General features: G+C 69.8%; 2 protein-coding genes across 4 annotated transcripts; both read right to left on the reverse strand.

The window, feature by feature from the left end:
• Positions 1 to 309: 309 nt before the first annotated feature.
• On the reverse strand, positions 310 to 1617 carry MYADM (myeloid associated differentiation marker). Its single transcript, XM_074885979.1, has one exon. It carries the CDS (start codon positions 1374 to 1376, stop codon positions 510 to 512), a length of 867 nt encoding a protein of 288 aa, XP_074742080.1. The 5' UTR covers positions 1377 to 1617; the 3' UTR covers positions 310 to 509.
• Positions 1618 to 2307: 690 nt separating this feature from the next.
• Positions 2308 to 13568, reverse strand: SEPTIN12 (septin 12). Of its 3 annotated transcripts, XM_074885956.1 has the most exons (11): positions 13380 to 13568; positions 9634 to 10728; positions 4702 to 4890; positions 4249 to 4377; positions 4029 to 4110; positions 3796 to 3933; positions 3483 to 3600; positions 3310 to 3405; positions 3095 to 3191; positions 2796 to 2847; positions 2308 to 2695 (listed from the first exon to the last, which is right to left on the reverse strand). In XM_074885956.1, the coding sequence occupies exons 1-11, from the start codon at positions 13432 to 13434 to the stop codon at positions 2551 to 2553; spliced, it is 2196 nt and encodes a 731-aa protein (XP_074742057.1). In that variant the 5' UTR covers positions 13435 to 13568; the 3' UTR covers positions 2308 to 2550. The 3 variants fall into 3 exon arrangements, with proteins under 3 accessions (XP_074742057.1, XP_074742059.1, XP_074742058.1); XM_074885958.1 differs by lacking the exons at positions 9634 to 10728; positions 13380 to 13568 and adding an exon at positions 7821 to 8295; XM_074885957.1 differs by lacking the exons at positions 9634 to 10728; positions 13380 to 13568 and adding an exon at positions 5565 to 5694.
• Positions 13569 to 13927: the final 359 nt, after the last annotated feature.

The following is a 13927-nucleotide window of genomic DNA, read 5'->3' on the forward strand; positions in this document are numbered from 1 at the left end:
GGGTTGGGTTTTTTCCTGGTCATGCCCTGCTTCGCTCTGGTGCTGAGTCAACAAGGAGAAAAGAGGGTTTGTTGAAGCCCAGTGCCCCCCCGTGCCGCTGCCAGTGCCCCACTGGTGCTGCTGGTGCCCCCTGGTTTCCCACCCCCGAGCCCCCTGTGCCACTGGGAAGGATCCCACAGAAAGCCAGGAAGGGGAAGAAAGAGGAGGCAGAAGCAAGTGAAAAATGACCCAATTTAATCCCAAAGCCCCCCCTCCCTGCTCCAGGGTTTTGGGAGCACCCTGCTCCCCCCCACCCAGCCTTCTGGCCCCCCCAGCCAGGCAGCCCATGGGGCACCGGGCTGAGCGCACCCCCAGGAGCACCCCGTGGCTCTCCACTCCGGCGCGGGGAGAAGGAGCTTTCCAAGGCGTCCAGCCTCTTCCTCAGCTCCGCCGGCAGCCCCGCACCAGCGCCGGCACCGGCACCCAGCCGCATCCCACCACCCCTCACCCCACGGGGCCACCTGGAGCCCTTAGGGAGGTGCCCTGATGAAGACCATCTTGGTGGAGTAGACCAGGTCCACCAAGTAGGCGATGAGGTTAAAGATGGTGAGGAAGGTGATCCCCAGGTGCTTGTTCCACCAGCAATTCCTGCCGCAGGAGTTGGGGCGGCTCTTTCCCCTGAAGCTGTAGAGGGGCCAGAGGATGGTGGCAGTGAGGTACATCGCCAGGGCCAGGGCATTGTAGCCCACCAGCATCTTCTCCAGTGGGCAGGGTATGTAGGTGAGGCACCGGCCGATGGTGAAGATGATGATGAGGAGAGTGATGATGAAGCAGATGGAGTAGACAGCCACGCACCACTGCAGGCCAGCTTCCGAACTGTAGGCATCCAGCAAGGAGAAGATGAGACAAGCCACATAGGCTTCAAAGACCTTGAGGAGCCCAGGCACGGTGGAGAGGAAGCTGCTGATGTCCCCTGGCTTGGCGCGGGTGAGCCCCACCTCGAGGGCGTAGGCAAGGAAGCAGAGGCAGGAGAAGGTGGTGGCCACGGCCTGCCGGACACACTTGCTGCCGCTGCAGGGGCTGCTGATGAAGGTGGAGGGGAAAACCACCGAGGTGGTGAAGACCATCAACGCTGCCAGCATGGAGAAAGCCGAGGTGAAGTCATCCCAGGAGAGCGGCAGCTTGGGGTAAAGCTCCAGCAGCTCCAGCACCACCACCAGCAGCGTCACAGCGAAGCAGAAGCACCAGGTGAACATGCACCACGTCCCGTAGGGACCCCCGAAGTCCCCGGTGGAGGCCACCAAGCTGAAGGCGATGCAGGACAACACGATGGCAAAGAGCCGGGCGATGCCCACCCAGGAGGTCACAGCGCGGAGGTTCACCGTCGCCACGGCCATGGTCCTGGCCAGCTCTCCCACCCACACCGCGCGCCGGGAAATGGGTGCTGCCGGCAGCTGCTCTTATCTGGGTGTTGGGGCGGAGGGGTGGGGCGTGGGGCAGGGAGCCGCCGGCCCCCCCGAGCCGTCCAGGCTGAGGACCCCCAGCTCTGCTGCCACCACCACTGCCACCACTGCCACCACACAGGGCTCGCTGGGGCGGCTGCCGGGGGCTGGCGGCGGCGGCAGCGGCGCAGGCGGGTGGATCATTAACGTGGGGCCGGGCGAAGGGTGCTGGCGCTCGCTGTGACGCCGAGCCCCGTGGTGGGGCCAGGGCGGGGGGGACAAGGAGCCACCACGTGCCACTGTCCTGGCACCGCGCCCTGGCCCTGCCTGCGGCGGGAGGCACAAAGGGGCCTTTCAGGCACCCCTGGAGCAAGGGGGGGCTGCCTCAAAACCCCCATCCCCGCGCTGTGCCAGGGCCAGCAGCCAGCAGGGCAGCACCCATGGGGTCCGCCTGAGGGGTTTGTGGGGCTGCACCCGGTGCTGGGTGCCCCTGGCAGAGGGGGTGCCACAGCAGGGAGTGGCCGTGTGTAGCCCCCACACACCCTTGCAGGTGGCAGCTCCGCACCCCTCCCGGCACCTCCGCACCCCTCCCGGCACCTCCGCCACCCGATAAGCGGCTCAAAGTCCGGCTGTGCCAGCTGCCGTCACCGGGCAGGGCGGGCGGGGTGACCATGGGGAGGGGACCCACACCCTGCCCGCCCTGGCCACCCATGGCACCACCAGAACTCCAGCACTTCCCCGGGGTGCACGGCTGGTGCTGGCACCGGGCACCCCAGCAGCACAGTGGGGGGGTCTCGCCCCATGGCCCCAGCAGCCGGAGCAGCACCGGAGGGTGGTGGCACATCAGAAGATGGGAGTCCAGCGGGATGAGGATGATGGCGAAGGCTGAAGGCTCCAGGTTGACCTTTAATGTCACAGAGGGTCCAGGGGGTCTGTGCCCATGGCGGAGCTTGGGGATGAGGGACTGGGGGACCCAACCCAGGGCAGCCTGGCACTCTTGGGGGGCTCCTCGCCCCAAACTGGCGTGGGCTCCTCACCCCAGGCAGGGTCCAGGCACAGCCACTAGTGTGGGCAGGGGACGGGTGCTGCCACAGGGGTCCAGCGGCAGCTCCGGGGGGGACGCAGCGGCTCAGAGGTCACTGCCACCCTCGCCCTTGCCGGGCAGCCCGTTGAGGGGGCTCAGCGCCGGCCCGTTGCTCTCGTTCAGCCGCCGCACGCGGTAGCTCTCGTAATGGACGTTGTGGGTGATGTCCTTCAGGTCCTGCAGGTGGGACCTGCCCGGCGTGGCAGTGGGGAGGAAGGGCATCAAGTCATCGTCCCCCCGCAGGGTGCTGGCATCCCCGCCCCGTCCCTCCTCCCCCGTCCCCTGCTCACCGGATCAGCAGGTCCCGCAGGAGAGGGAACTCGCAGTGCGCCGGATTCTCCACTGCAAAGCAAGGCAGAGCAGGCAGCGGGGCTGGCAGGGTGCGGGCAGGAGGGCAGGGCGGCAAAGGGATGCCCGGGGAGCGCATCCCAGCAGGCTCCGGGTACCACCGGAGCACTGGCACATCCCCCCACTCAGCACCCCCAGCACCCACCCAGGGAGGGACACACTCATGGGTGCAGCTCCCCCGCACCCCCGGCAGACCCCCTATACCCGGGGGGGGGTTGGGGGTGCAAGGGGCTCCGCTCACCTTCAATGATGCCCCACTTGGTCTTGCGGCCCAGCACCCGCTTGCCGTTCACTTGGTGCTCCTGGTCTGCCCCGACCACAGCGAAGGGGATCTTCTCCTGCCAGTGCAGAGGAGCACGCTTGCCCCAGGGTGCTGTCAGGCTTCCCCAGGGGTGTCTCTCCCCCACCCTGATCCCCAGGGGCCGACATCCCCAATCCCAGCCCCCCAGCACTCACCCGAATCCTGTCATTCAGCACCCTGTCATCTGGGTCCTGGTCGAAGTCCTCCTGCGGGTACACACTGATGGCATGGGTCTTCAGGTCCTCCTGGATCTGCGGGATAAGGGGCTTGAGCTGGGGTTGAGGGGGACATGGGGCACCCCGGGAGCCCCTCAGGGATCTGTCCTTACCCGTTGCTTGAACTCTGCCCGTTCCTCCAGAGTGAGCGTGTCGGCTTTGGCGATCACCGGCACCACGTTGACGATCTTACTGAGCCGCCGCATGAACTCCAGGTCCAGTGGACGCAGCCTGCCAGGGACCACCATCACCCTGGGGTGTCCTCCCACCACCACTCCACGGTGACACCCCTCACCATCACCCCAGAATGACCCCCACACCATCACCCTGGGGTGATCCCACTGCCATCACCCTGGGGTGACCCCACCACCATCACCTGCACCACCAAGCAGGGAGCACCCATGGGTGCTGTGAGTGGGGACTCACCAGTGGCCAGTGGGGGGGACAAAGTAGACGCATCCATGGACCCGGGTGTCCGGGATCTTCCTCTTGCGGGTGATGAGGATCTCCTCGCGTAGGTACCTCTCGTACTGCTCGTTGATGTATTTGATGATGGGGTCCCAGCTGAGGATGAGGAGTTGGGAGATGGCATATGAGCTCAACTCCCACCCCAAATTGCCACCCACCAAGCTGGGATGCTGCACCCTGCTGTGTCCTACCAGTTCTCATTGTTGATCTGGTCCCCGAACCCTGGTGTGTCTGTCACCGTCAGCTTCATCTTCACACCCTTCTCCTCGATGACTATGGGGCAGAGATGTGGGTCAGCAGGGACCAAGCACTGGGGAGAAGCAGGGAACCAGGGGGGTTCTGAGGCCGCATCTGAGGTCCCCTGCTTCTCCCCAGGGTTGGTGGGACACAACCCCACGGTGGTGACCTTACCATGGGTGATGGACTGCAGCTGCACCGTCTTGGGGATGCGTTCCTCCTGGCTGGGCTGCGAGGCTTTGCGGCTCACCTTGGACTTGAAGAGGGTGTTCACCATCGTTGACTTCCCCAGCCCGCTCTGCCCTGCGGGGATGCAGCAGCTCCGGTTTGTTCCCTCCAATAAATTTATTCCCCCAGGGCAATAACACCTTGGTATCCATTTGGGAACATCCCAGAGGTGGTGATAGCTCTGGTTTGTCCCCCCAGTAAATTTATTCCCCAAGGCGATAACCTCTCAGTACCCATTTGGGAGCATCCCAGAGGATGGGATGAGCTCACCCATCAGCATCGCTACGTTATGGGGTACAGAATGTTGCTCCGCTTCAATTTATTGCTGTTTAAATCCCTTAAAAGCCTGATTTCTCCCGGTATGGTGGCATCGGAGCGAACTCCGCGCCCAGTGCTCACCCACAACCATGATGTTGAACTCGAAGCCCGTCTTCATGGTTTTGATTTTCATCTGGTCGAGCACAGCTTCGATTCCCACGTAACCAAAGAGCTGGCAACCCGCCGGGCCAGGCGCCGCGGTGAGGGGCATCTCCTCCTCTGGCACGGCCGGCGGCTCCATGCTGTGCTCCTCAGGCTCCAGGCTGCTCCCTGCACGGGTGGGCAAAGGTGGGTGAGCCCGGCCCCCCCAGCGCCCACCCCTCCGCCAGCACCGTTGCCCCAGCAGCAGCCACCCCGGCGGGCACGCAGCCCCGGCACATTCCTGGCAGCCGGTGAGGCTCGGCATGGCAACGGGGCACGCTGCCCCCCCCCGGCACCCCGTGGGCGGAGGGGGACGGGGAGGTGACGTAGTGACATCCTCGGGGTGGCCGTCCCCCACGATGCCACGGGTTGCTCTGTGAGGTGGTTGCACCGCGTCCACGCCGGCACCCTTCACCCAGCCCACGCTGCCACCCACGCCAAGGCCACCTGCTGCAGCACCCACTGCGGCCCTGGCACACCCGGGGGGCTCCGGGCCCGGGGCAGGACGTGCCACCCCATATCGTGCCCAGACATCGGCCACTGCCGGGGCTCCGGGCACCCACCTGCAGCCCCGGGGGGGTGCTGGGGAGGGACTGCACAGGTACCGGCACAACCCCCAGCCCCAGGGATGGTGGGGTTTGCCTGGGGGACCGGACCCGGACCGTGCCCCTGCTTGGGGGCCACCAGAGCCCCACACCCGCCCCAGCCCTTTGTGCGGCAGCTTGGGGGGCCCCCGAGCCCTTTCTTCCTCCTCCTCCTCCTCCTCCTGCTGCTGCCCGGCACGGCCATTGTTCAGGTCCTACCTCGGCGCCGCAGTGCCCTTGCTCAGCACCCCGCTACGGTCGGGGGGGTCCCCTGGGCGCCATCAGCATCCCCGTCCCCATCAGCGCTGCAGCCCGGCCCCCTCTCCTCCGCCAGCCCCCGGCTGGCACCAAACCCGGCTCCGGCGAGGCTGCCGCTCCCACACATGACCAGCATGGCAATATCCCTCCCCCCCTCCCTCCCCCCCCCCGCAGCCCCCTCCCCGTCACAGCCAAGCCCCTGCGCTGAGTTTGCCGGTTGCCCAGCGGGGTGGGGAAGGTGCCCGTCTGGCTGTGCCCACCTGGCACACGGCACCGCTCGGCCTCCAGCCAGGCCGGCACAAACGGGGACCCCAGCACAGGGATGCCCCCCCCCCACCATGGCACCCATCACCCCCATGGGTGGCTGCGGTGGCACCGAAGGGGAGCGGGAGTACTCGGCTGGAGGTCCCATACCCCCTGGCACCCACCGGCTCCCCTGGCACCAGGGAGCACCGTGCCCCCCGAGCAGCCCCAGCACGGGCACGGCAGGGTGAGGTGAGGGGTGGTGGCCCTGCCACCTGTCCCGCTGCCGCAGTGCCCCACGGCGCCTGCGTCCCCCCGCACCGCAGCCTCCCCGCCTGCCACATATGTGCCAGCCGGTTCTTGGCGTCGGCGAGGCTCGAGCGGCAGCTTGCTGTCGGCCGAGGCTGCCGAGGGAGCCAAGCTGCCCCGCCGAGGCCGCGGCCATGTGCCACGCAGCCTGGGGACAAGGGACACGTGGGCAGGGTCCGGCCCGAGCCAGCCCCAGGATACCAGGAGATGATGGATCTGAACACGCCCGTTGCCACGGCAACAGCATCCTGGCAAGGAGGAGGGGCACCCAGCACCCTGTACCCACTGGTGGATGCAAACCCACCGCCCCGCCAGGGCAATGGCAGGATGCCCGGGAAGGTGGTGGGGTTGGGGACAGCAGCGCCATGTGTCCCAGCTCCCCCCGCGGGTCAGGGTGTTCCTCGGAAGTGGCGGAACAGCTGGGAACTTCCTGGTGACAGTAGTGACACCCGGCCGGGGGGGCTGAGGGCAAGCAGGAAGGGAGGTGGGACCCCCCCTCCATGCTGACCTGGACATGCCACCGCTCAGGGGGCACACCAGCCCCCCTGCACCCCCACCCTGGTCCCTGCCAGCCCCCAGGCAGTTGCCAGGACAGATCCAGACCCCGGTGATGCAGCCGCTGCCTGGAGCCGCCCACAGTGGCAGGCAGGGCGCACGCAGGATGTGGTGCTTGCACCCCCCCCCTTCCCCCAGCTCCCTGGGGTGCTCCCTGGGGTGCAGCACCCACGTGGGGGCTCAGCCGTCGCCCGCCGCTGCGTGCTGTGCTGGGCCGTGCTGGCGGCAGCGCCAAGCAGACGCAAACAGCCGGAGGGTGGGGGGCAGGTGTTGCCACTGGGCGTGGGGCAGCGCTGGGTGCTGCACCCACAGCTGCCTCCCCCACAGGGCCGGAGTCCCCCGTGCCCCCACCCTCACTGCCGAAAAGACCCGTCGGCAATGGCCGGCAGCTGGGCGGCCACGTGGAAGCTCTTCGGCATCACCACGCACCTCCCGGGCTAATGGCTTCTGCAGCCAGACCTGTTCGAGGACTCATTAAAGATGCTCTTATTTTCCAGGCAGGGACGAGTAATCCCGGGTCCGTGGTCTCCTCCACAGATTTAATTACTGATGCGGGGCTAATTGGCCGGTTCTCTGGGGAAGCCTGTAATAAGGCTCCGCAGATGGAGGGTGCTGGGAGAGGATGAGCTGGGAAAGGAGCTCCCAGCCCGGCTGCTCGCCACCACACTGAACCAGGCATCGGATGGGGAGAACGCGGCTCCGGATCGGGTGGGCACGAGGGATCCGGCCCCTCCCGCAAAGGGATGGAGGATTTTGGGGATGCAGCAGGAGAGGCATCCCCTGTGCTGGCAAGGAGCTCACCACAGCTCTACCCACCCGGCCGAGCGTGACCCAGAAATGCCGACACCTCTCCCAGCGCCGAGCGCGACCCAAGGGGACAGCGGTGACAATCCCCATCTGTGGCCGGACCCGGAGCCATCCTGCCCAGCCGGCTGTGGCACGGCGGGAGCCACGGCACGGGGCTGGGGGCCGGGATGAGCAGAAGCAGAAGTGAGGCAGCGGGCGAAACCCTGTGCCTGCCCGCAGGGACCGAGGGGCTCACCCTGCCCCAGCGGCAGCACCCCCCTGCCCGCACACTGCCCTGCCCGCTGCCGCCCCGGCCATCCCTACCTGGGCGAGCCGGCCGGAGCCGGGGCTGCTGCCGCCGAGAGCTGGTCACCGGGGCCAAATGGCTCCTGGGGTGCAAGGCGGGGAGGGTGGCTGCAGCCCACGGCTCCTCCTCCGCTCCTCCTCCTCCTCGCCCGGGGCCCTGCGTGGGTGACTCGGTGTGGAAGTGAAACGCGTGGAAGTGAAACGCGGCGGCCGCCGGCTCGCTTGGCGCTTCCTCCCGCGGGGCGTGGGACTGAGTGTGCCACGCTGCCCCACGGCCACCCACGGGTGCCACCGGCTTGGGGGCTGTGGTGGCCTCCCGGGAGAGGAAACGGCACGTCCCCACCTCTTCCTGATGGAGAAACTGCTGTGCCCAAGCAGTGCCTGCCAGTCCCGTGCCGTCTGCAGGGCAGCCAGGGCCCACATGCTGCCCGCCGGCTCGCACCCTGCTCCGCAGCCTGGCCACGTCACGCTCGGCCACCCCGCCACCACCCTGGCTTGGTCCTGAGCACTGTCCCCCCGTGTCCCCATCACCCTGGCCTGGCCCCGAGCACCGTCCCCCCATCACCCCAGCTCAGCCCGAGTGCTATCCCCCTGTGTCCCTATCATGCTGGCTCCACCCCAAGCACTGTCCCCCCGTGTCCCCATCACCCTGGCTCTGCCCCAAACACCATCCCCTCATGTCCCCATCAACCCAGCTCAACCCTGAGCACTGTCCCCCCGTGTCCCCATCACCCTGGCTTGGCCCCAGCACCACTGCCTCAGTCCCCATCGTGCCAGCTCCACCCCAAGCACCGTCCCTCGTGTCCCCATCACCCCAGCTCGACCCTGAGCACTGTCCCCTCCACCCTGGCCGGGTGCCGCGGGCAGCGGCGGGTCACCGGGGCAGCCGGGCTGGCTGGGCAGCGCGGCCACAGGCATTGCTGGGGGATGATTCACCCCAGCCTGCAGCAGATGTATGGATGCCTTCACCGGCGTCAGTACTTAGAGCCCGGCGACGGCGGCTGTCATGACACCCCAGCGAGACAAGCAATGAGCCCCAAGCACCTAAACAGGGAGCACTGGCGGTGGCAGCTGTCTCCCGGCCACCCCGGCACCCTCCAGCCTTCCTCGGAGCAGGGGGACACTGAGACCAGGGGGGTCCCCTACCCTGTGCTTGGGGATAGGCACAGGCTTGGCGGTGCCCACAGCAGCACAGTGGGAGCCGAGGGTATGGCTGCGCCAGGGAGCCCCATGTCCTTCCCCCCGGCACGAGGCGTGCGCCGAGCACACCCGAGCGCACCTTGGCCCCTCGCCACCTCCTCCACCCCCACGGGAAGGGAAAAACAGGATCCGTTCCCGTGCCAAGGCAAGGAGGGATGAGAGGGGAAGAAAGCACTGGATGCGGGACAAGATCGCGGCGATAGTCGGCACGCGCGGGGCCCCGGCGCTCGGCGCTGCTGCCGATGGGGCACATGTGTCCCGACCTGTCTCCCTGCGCTGGGGAAAACAATTAGTGCCGGGGCGGTGCGGGAAGCTCGCCAGGCACCCCGGGGCCGGGCGGACCGGGAGTGCTGCCAGCACCGCGCTCAGCTCCGCGCCGTACAGCCCCCCTGCTATGCACCATGCACCGCGCTGTGCCAGAGGGCACCCAACGCGTCCCATGGCCCCCCGGCCCCAGTGGGGAGTAGCGAGCTGGCGGGGCTCATTCTGTCCCCAGCACCACCATCACCCCACCATCAACGCACCCCAGAGCTGGGGCGGCTGGAGGCAGCGGGGCTCACCGTGGGGTTCTGGCAACACCGCGCCCAGCAAGGGGGTCCCGCTGGGGAGAGGGGACAGGAGCGAGTCCTACCGTGCTCCGGTGTCACCGCAGCCCAGCCGCTGTCTGCAGCCTCGCTGGGAGCCGCTGCCACCACGCAGGGTCCCCGTGGCCCCGCCAGCCCGGTGCTGGGGGGGTTCGCCCTGGCTCCACCGGGTGCTGCCAGGGTGCCCAGGGCCGGCACCAGCACCAGCCCCCCGAGGAAGGCGGGCTGGGAGCTCACTTGCACAGTCTGTGGCTGGGACACCAGCTTGAAGGGGGCAGCTTGGGGGGCCGGCAATGGCAGCAGCCCCTCAGCCCTCCCTGGGGAAGGGGTGGCGGGGGCCTGGGCTGCCTCCCCCTGGCCCCGGGTGAGCGGCAGGGGCTGGCGGACTGGGCTGGGGCTGGCGCCGAGGCTGACCCTCAGCTGTGGCTGCGGCAGCGTGCGAGGGGCTGCATCCCACCCCCCTGGCAGCCACCCCTCCGGCCCCTTGGGGAGCATAGGCAGCCCCGGGACTGCCTCGGTGCCATCGTATGGGGCCGGGGGGGAGGAGGAGGAGGAGGAGGAAGGCTGGCGGGTACGAGGCTGCGTCGCAGGGCTCCCGGTGCCCCACAATGGGGGGTCTGGCGGGAGGGTCCCCATCCCTGGCTCCTCGGCGATGTGCAGGTCCAGTGCCGGCAGCGAGCCGTGGCTGGTGCTGGCCCCACGGAGGGGATGCTCCAGATCTGTCGGGAAGACGCTGCCGTGGGATGGGACCTTCTTCAGGCCAGGGCCGGAGGCCGGGGGGGTGCCCGGCAGCTGGGGGGGCCCCGTGGGCGCGGGGCTTTCCAGGCTGGAGGACGAGCTGCGGAGGCTCTCGCCGTCGCTTCCTGGCCCCGCAGCGAAGCCCTGGCGGGTCTGGAAGGAGGCGACGCGGGCGCTGGCGGCGCTGGCAGTGCCGTTGGCTCGGCCGGCGGAGAGGCTGGTGCTGAGCCGGCTGCGCAGCACGGGGCTGGGAGCCGGGCTGGGGCTGGCGGTAGTGCCCGAGCGGGGCGCGTGGCTGGGCTGCAGTGGCCGGTGGCTCTCGCTAGTGCCCGAGGGCATCGGGGACAGTGGCGGGGAGCTGGGCGCCTCGTCCCCATCCTCTGCCTCAAATGACTTCTTGAGCGCTGGGGACAGAGAGAGAGAGAGAGATGGTGGCACGAGAGTGGCTCCCGTCTCTGGGCACCTGCCAGGCTCTGTCCCCTCCCCAGCCAACCCCGCGGCCAGCCCCATGCATGAAGCCCCAGCCGTGCCGTGCCGTGGCGTGACAGCACCCAGAGGTGCCCCCCGTGCAGCCGGGTGCCAAAGGGCCGTTTGTGAGCCCACTCTGCATGGGAAACCAGCGCGGCGCCATCGCCCTCCTGGCCCTGTCGCATTGTTCCCCTCAGTTTTTATCATTGTTCCCTGCGGTTTATCTGCGCCCGGCCAGCCGGTGCCGCCGGCTCCCCGCGCAGCACACTGCCCGCTTTATTCCCTCTGTAAGGGATCCGGCCTAAGTAACCAGATCCCCTGCCCGACCCTCTCCCCCTGTATCCATCCAAACAGCCATGCTGGGAAGGATTCCTGCCCCCTTCCAGGGCATTAACCCTGAAGCCTACTGATGGCGAGGCAGGCCTGAGCTATCGCTACCCGCAGCAGTAACGTTGCAGTCCATGCGGGAGGCTGCAGTCACACCTCCCACGCAGCTTCGCAGCACTGACGGCAACCACGAGCCCCCGCTGCGGCCCCGGCGCTGCTGTTGGTGTGAACGTGCCCCCCATGGACCCCCCCACCACCCCGTGGGCATCACAGCACCTGGCTCTGGCATAAAGTATCCTGGCAGAGCAGCCTGGCAGCGGTGGGGGGCCCTCTCCCCGTGGGCACCACGGCCCAGCTGGGCACTGCCACGGCAGGTCTGAGTCACCGGGACCCCCGCGAAGCCCCCGTGGGCAGGAAACACCTTGGCGGCGCAGCCTCCCCCTCCCTCCCTCCCGCCGCGGTGCGAGGCCCCCCCAGGAGCCGCACTGCTGCCAGCTCTGCCGGAGCAGCACCGTTTGGTGCCGGCAGCTGGTTCCCCGGCCCCCGGCAGAGCGCGGGGGGCCCAGGTCCCTGCCGGCAGCCTTCCTCGCCCTCGCTGCCAAGCGGCGGGTGGCTGCCTCCGGCGGGAAGGCTGGGGGGGGGTGGGGGGCGGCCCACGCTGTGCCCCTTCATCCCCGCCGCGCCGGCACGTGCGCCAGCCTGTCCCAGCATGGCACCCGCTGGCGCGAGGCCGCCCTCACCCTCCTCCTCCTCCTCGGCCCCACGGCTGCTGCCCTGGCTTGGCCACGGTGCTGGGGGGCAGCGGGGCGGTGGGGGTCCCGTCTCTGTCCCCTCCCCAGCTCACCCCTGTGCCCGGGGCTGGGCAGGGGTCAGGGGCCAGGGCGTGGGTGCTGCTAATAACAGCTCTCCCCAGGGCAGGTATTTCTCCGGCCGGTCCTGCCCTGCTCCACCGGCCGGGGGCCATGGGGACACGGGGACGGCGTCCCCCTTCCTGCAACTGTCTCACTGCGGGGGGCACGCCAAAACGCCTCCTTTCACCCCAAACCTGCCCCTGAGCCATCCTCATCCAGACAGTGCCTGGAGTGATGGGCACGGGGGGGGGGGGGGGGGGCAGCAGTCGGGGGATGCAGGGCAAGGTGGGGGGGGTGGCAGCGGGTTTAGGGGGGATCGTGGGGGGGGGTGAGGGGATGGTGTAGGGTGGAGAGGGAGTGGCATGGGCAGTGGGGTGGGTGACAGGAGGTTTAGGGGGGATGGCAGCGGGTGGGGGGCAGATGGCAGGGATTGAGGGGGGTGGCAGGAGCTGGGGGTCAGCCCGGCAGCGGCGGGGTTAAGGTGCCCGGGGTAGGTGCACACATTCCTCCCCGGCGAGGGCAGCAGCAGCCCCGGGGTCGGGTTTCGCCGCCCGCCCCTCCCGCCCGCCCCAGCCCCGGCCCCGGCCCCGGCCCCGGCCCCGGCCCCTCCCGCCGCGGCCTCCGGGAAGCGGCCGCGGATAATCGCGGGCGGGAGAAACCCAAACCCGTCCCGCTGCCTCCTGCGGCCGGGCCGCCCCGGGGGGGCGCGACGGGACTCGCCTCCCGGCCCCCCCCGCAGCCCCCGGCCCGCCCGGGGTGGGGCGCAGCCGCGGGTCGGATCATGCACACGCAGGGGAGTGTGAACACGGGGTGGGGGTGCACACACGCACCCCTTAATCTCCATGGGGCGCTTTGCAGCCCCCCCACGCCCCGCTCCCACGCCCCCTCCCCCGGGCGCCCCCCGCGGGGCTCCCCCCGAGGGTGCGCCCCGTCGGGCACAACCCAGCGATCGCGCCCCGCGGGGCGCCCCCCAGCATGCGCAGCCCACGGGGGGGTGTGGAGAGCAGCCCCCCACGATGCGCATCCCCGGGGGGCATCTCCCCCCCCACCCCCCCCCTCCACCGATACTCAGCCTCGGGCGGGGGGGGGTGTGTGTGAATTCAGCCCCCCACGATGCTCAGTCCGGAGGGGGGGGGGCATCCGGTCTCCCTCCGATGCGCAGCCCCCCACGACGCGCAGCCCTCGGGGGGCATCCCCCCCCTCCGCTACCCAGCCCCCGGGGGGGCAGAGCGCAGCCCCCCACGATGCTCAGTTCCTGGGGGGCATCCCATCCCCCCCAAGAGGCCCAGCTCCAGCAGCATCCCCCCTCCCGCCAACACCCAGCCTGCGGGGGGCATCCCCCCCCCTCCGCCATACCCAGCCCCGAGTGGGGGTGACCCGCGGGGGGGGTCTCGCACCCCCGGCCGCACCTTCGAAGTCGGAGAGGATCCCGTCCAGGTGCTCCTTGACGGAGAGCCGGGCCATGCCGGGGCGGGGGGGGCCGGCGGCTGCCGCCCACCCGGGGCACCCGCATGGGGGGGCGGCGGCAGCGCCGGGGGGAGCGGAGCGGAGCGGAGCCGCGGCTCAGCCCGCCGAGCCCCGGGACGGGACGGGACGGCGCCGGCTGCCCTCGGCGGGGAGGGGAAGGAGGAGGGGACCGGCGTGGGGGGAGGGGAGGGAGGGGAGGGGGGAGGTGCTGCCTGCGCCCCCGCCCCGGCCGGACCCCCCCCCCCCGGCTCCCCGGGCCCGGCCCCCCGAGCTCCGCCGGTCCCGCCGCCAGCCCCCTCCCACGGGCTCCTCTGGCCCCAACGGCCCCGGCCCCCTCCCACGGGGTCCCGCGGCCCCGCGTCCGCCGCCCCCCCCCCCCCCTCCCCAGGCCGGGCCCCCGCCGGCCCCAGGGCACTGGGATGCTGCAGCCCCCTCGCCTCTGCGCCGAACGGGGACACCCCGGGCGCTGGATGGGGGGGATGCCCCCCCT

Source organism: Strix uralensis, chromosome 16 (genome assembly GCF_047716275.1).
Source record: "Strix uralensis isolate ZFMK-TIS-50842 chromosome 16, bStrUra1, whole genome shotgun sequence".
Lineage (NCBI taxonomy): Eukaryota > Metazoa > Chordata > Aves > Strigiformes > Strigidae > Strix > Strix uralensis.

Coding starts and splice junctions, on each gene's coding strand:
- MYADM (XM_074885979.1), bottom strand. CDS start 1,376: ATGGCCGTGGCGACGGTGAACCTCCGCGCTGTGACCTCCTGGGTGGGC.
- SEPTIN12 (XM_074885956.1), bottom strand. CDS start 13,434: ATGGCCCGGCTCTCCGTCAAGGAGCACCTGGACGGGATCCTCTCCGAC. Junction 3,934..4,028: donor CAGATCAACAATGAGAACTG/GTAGGACACAGC, acceptor CCTCATCCTCAG/CTGGGACCCCATCATCAAAT. Junction 2,848..3,094: donor CAAGTGGGGCATCATTGAAG/GTGAGCGGAGCC, acceptor CTTGCTTTGCAG/TGGAGAATCCGGCGCACTGC.